Source organism: Peromyscus eremicus, chromosome 5, assembly GCF_949786415.1.
Source record: "Peromyscus eremicus chromosome 5, PerEre_H2_v1, whole genome shotgun sequence".
Taxonomy (NCBI): domain Eukaryota; kingdom Metazoa; phylum Chordata; class Mammalia; order Rodentia; family Cricetidae; genus Peromyscus; species Peromyscus eremicus.
The window spans coordinates 2,672,615-2,675,987 of NC_081420.1; the positions used below are offsets into that span (position 1 = coordinate 2,672,615).

The following is a 3,373-nucleotide window of genomic DNA, read 5'->3' on the forward strand; positions in this document are numbered from 1 at the left end:
AGATGCTCCTGTCTGTCACAGGCTGAGTTTCAGGCAAGGAAGTCACAGACAGATACAAACTCCTTGACGTTTCTGATGTGCTGCCTGCAGCGCCTCACAGTTCCTAGGCTAGCATATGTTCTCCATACAGGCGTGGAATCTGAGGTAGGGCTGTGGCACACGCAAACTGTCCCCAGTGAGTTCATCCTCCCACAATTCTGTTGTTTTGAAGACTCAGTTTTTCACAACAGGCCATCCCTGAGTCTTAGGATTCTCAGAAAAGCCACATTCTGTAAGACACAGCTTGGGTATGGGGTTTTTCTCCAGAACCATGTTTCCTGCCAGGGGTGCCTGACCCACTAGTCAAGCTAGCTTATGACTTTACTCTGTGGGCCAGGCTGAGGCTTCAGGGAAGAGCTAGGCACTGTTCCAGAGAGGAAAGGGCGGAGCCACAGGCTGCTCTGCTCCTGCACCACTAGCCTCCTTTGTAAAAAGCTCTTAGCTGGGTCTGGACAGCACAGTTCTGGGTTCACCTTTGAGCAGAATCTGCAGCACTCCATGAAGGAGCTGAGACAGGCAAGGTGCACAGGCCCTGGATCCTTTGGAATCATGCTCCAAAAGCATCCTCACAGCTTTGCTCTGGTAACCTGACTTCTCTTTTTTCTCTAGGTTTTGTTTTACTTTATTTTCTTGTTTGTTTTCTTTTTAGTTTTGTTCTTGATGTTATTGTTATTGTTTTAAGATAATAATAGAATTACATAATTGCCCCCTCCCCTCCCCTGTGTGCGCCCCTGTTTCCTTTCTCATAACCTCAGAAATATCCTTCCTGATTCACTTAAAAATCTGGCCTCTTTTTTCACTGTTGCTACAATTATGATTACAAAGGAAAGGGGGGTGGTGCAGATTCTGCCCTTTCTGATTGGACAGTTCTGGCTTGGCAAGATGCAGCGGGTTGTGGTGGCTCCGGTGCAGGCCAGGGAGGAGGCCACTGGCAGTCCCATACTCAGAGCTGAATGGTGAAGTGGCAAGTCAGAAGTTAAGAGCTGGGACCCTTGGCAAAGGCCCAGTTAGACAGGAGGAGTTACCAGGGGGAGCAGGCCCCCAGCTATGCACCCACACTCACCTAGGGTACCCTGCCTCACCCCAGCTTGGAGCTAGAACCCTGCTGCTTTCTAGCAGTCATTTGTACCACCTGGTGCCCTCCTACTAATCAGTATTTATAATATTACTTCTTTGCAGGTTTTCAGGGCTGACCAGTTGGTATTGAACAATTCCTTGTTCCCTAGGTTTTTGTGACCTCATTAGTGCTGTCCTACTGCTTGAGAATGGCCTCAGCTGCTCCACCACGTGATCCCAGTTTGGATGCTGAATGGGAGGAATGGAAGATGAACTTTAAAAAATCCTACAGCCCGGTTGGTAACATGGTCACTGTCCAAAGAAAGAATGGCCCTTGCTGTTGGGAGTCTGTAGGCGTAAACGTGGCCACAGAGGCCAGCCATCACTGAGGACTTGCTTAAGACATGCACTATGAACTCAAGGTGGCCAGCTTTGCTAATCCTCTGGGTATGGAGAATGGCTGGCTGTGGTGTCCTGAGATCCCTCTCCATGGCTCCTCTTTACCTGTTGCTACACTCCATTTGGTCAGCTTGTGCGTGGAGTTAATAAGAAGAAAATACTATCTATTGTGTTCATTTCCAGGATAAAGAAGGGCACAGAAGAGCAGTGTGGGAAAAGAATAAGAAATTTATTGAGAAACACAATGCAGACTATGAGCAGGGAAAGACAAGCTTCACTATGGGCCTGAATGGATTTAGCGACATGGTGAGTGAGATATGGATTGTTAATTCTGTGCTTGTTCACGAAAAGTCTTTACATTTAGTCTCTTGATTTTCAATGTTTTGTTTGCTTTTCCATGAAGACACTGGAGGAATTCAAGACACGTTGCACTGGAATTTTAAAGTCTCCTGAAGATTTGCCTAAATCTAAGAATTTAGAAGAGAACAGCAATGAGGCACCTGTGATGGATTAGGTATGACAGTGTCTCATCTCTACCCTTAACTGCCCACAGGAATCCAAGAAGAAATTGAAGTACTCACTGAGGTCAGCTGTAGAACAACTAGAGTTTCACTGTTTGACTAAGTGTTCTGCTCTATGAAGTGTGGAGAGAGTTTATATTAGGCTGTCAATGACAACCTTTTCTTCTTGATTGGGGTACTGTAGTTGGGCATAAAGTATGGTGACCATGAAGGAAAAAGGCTTCAGGGAAGGTACTGTGATAAAGCCACTGTGCTGCAATTTTTCTAATCAATGTGATATGTGCTTTTCTTCCAGCTGGAATAACAGGAGGGGCATGATTGGCAACAATAAGATAGCCTAGGAGTAAAGCAATCACTCTGTCATCGCCTCAGGAGCCTTCTGCCAAGATGTGAACTGCATGATGCTGAAAGAATGGACTAGGGGAAAGAAGGAACCGGAGGAGTCCTTTCCATCACATTGTCCAGCATGTGCTGTGTAGAATGAAACACTGAATTCATTTAATATTAACACTGTGATGTGAACTACCGTGAATATTCACACTAATAGAATATTAACAATGTTTACCTCTATATCTTAAAATTAAAGCTTGACTTTAAATGTAGTATTATGCTTTCTTTCTGGTTTTGTTTCAGTAAGATTTTATGGAATTAAAACCTTCTGCTTGAAGGATTACCTGGCTGTGGGAAGGTGTTCTAGGAGGAGTAACAGTTCTTTCACTATAGAGGCTGTTTCCCATCCTTGGTTGAGCTCTGTTTCCTGGGCTTTGGGTACCCACTTTCAGGAATGATCTGAAAGTAGACAAGGAATTTTCCGGGATTCCAACTTGTTAATTTGCATGAGTTAATCAAATATAATTACTGACTAGAAATCTATTCAGGCAGAGATGGCACCCTCTGTCCCACTGCCCTGATCCTGTACCGTGGATCTCATTTGATATGATCATATCAGTGATCTGCACTAGCTGTGCTGTGACCACATAGAAGCCATCTAAAGGATGAGGTCTGAGTGACAGGAGTGTAGTCTATGCTCAAGTGACCCTTTCATAAACCAACAGAGCCCAGTCATGCAAAAAGGTACATGGATGTTGTAGCTGGAGAGCTTCTCTCCAGGTCCCACCAAGCCCCCACAGTCCCACAACCCACCTATAAAATAATCACTCAGACGCTTATATTACTTATAAACTGTATGGCAGGGCAGGCTTCTTGTTATCTACTTTTTTATCTTAAATTGACCCATTTCTATAAATCTATAAGTTGCCATGTGGCTCCTGGCTTACTGGTACCTTACATCTCATTTGTCATGGTGGTGGCTGGCGGCGTCTCCATCACTCAGCCTTCCTGTTCCCAGAATTCTCTTC

At 44.9% G+C, this 3,373-nt stretch overlaps 1 protein-coding gene across 1 annotated transcript; it reads left to right on the forward strand.

The window, feature by feature from the left end:
* Window positions 1–354: 354 nt before the first annotated feature.
* LOC131910254 (protein CTLA-2-beta-like) lies at window positions 355–2,617 on the forward strand. Its single transcript, XM_059262235.1, has 5 exons — window positions 355–621; window positions 1,266–1,391; window positions 1,678–1,800; window positions 1,898–2,008; window positions 2,311–2,617. The coding sequence occupies exons 1-4, from the start codon at window positions 538–540 to the stop codon at window positions 2,006–2,008; spliced, it is 444 nt and encodes a 147-aa protein (XP_059118218.1). The 5' UTR covers window positions 355–537; the 3' UTR covers window positions 2,311–2,617.
* The last annotated feature ends 756 nt before the right edge of the window (window positions 2,618–3,373 follow it).

Excerpts from the sequence above, each read along its gene's own strand:
- LOC131910254 (XM_059262235.1), top strand. The coding sequence starts at position 538 with ATGAAGGAGCTGAGACAGGCAAGGTGCACAGGCCCTGGATCCTTTGGA. Across the intron at positions 1,392-1,677 it reads TTAAAAAATCCTACAGCCCG|GATAAAGAAGGGCACAGAAG; the intron begins GTTGGTAACATG and ends GTTCATTTCCAG. Across the intron at positions 1,801-1,897 it reads TGAATGGATTTAGCGACATG|ACACTGGAGGAATTCAAGAC; the intron begins GTGAGTGAGATA and ends TTTTCCATGAAG.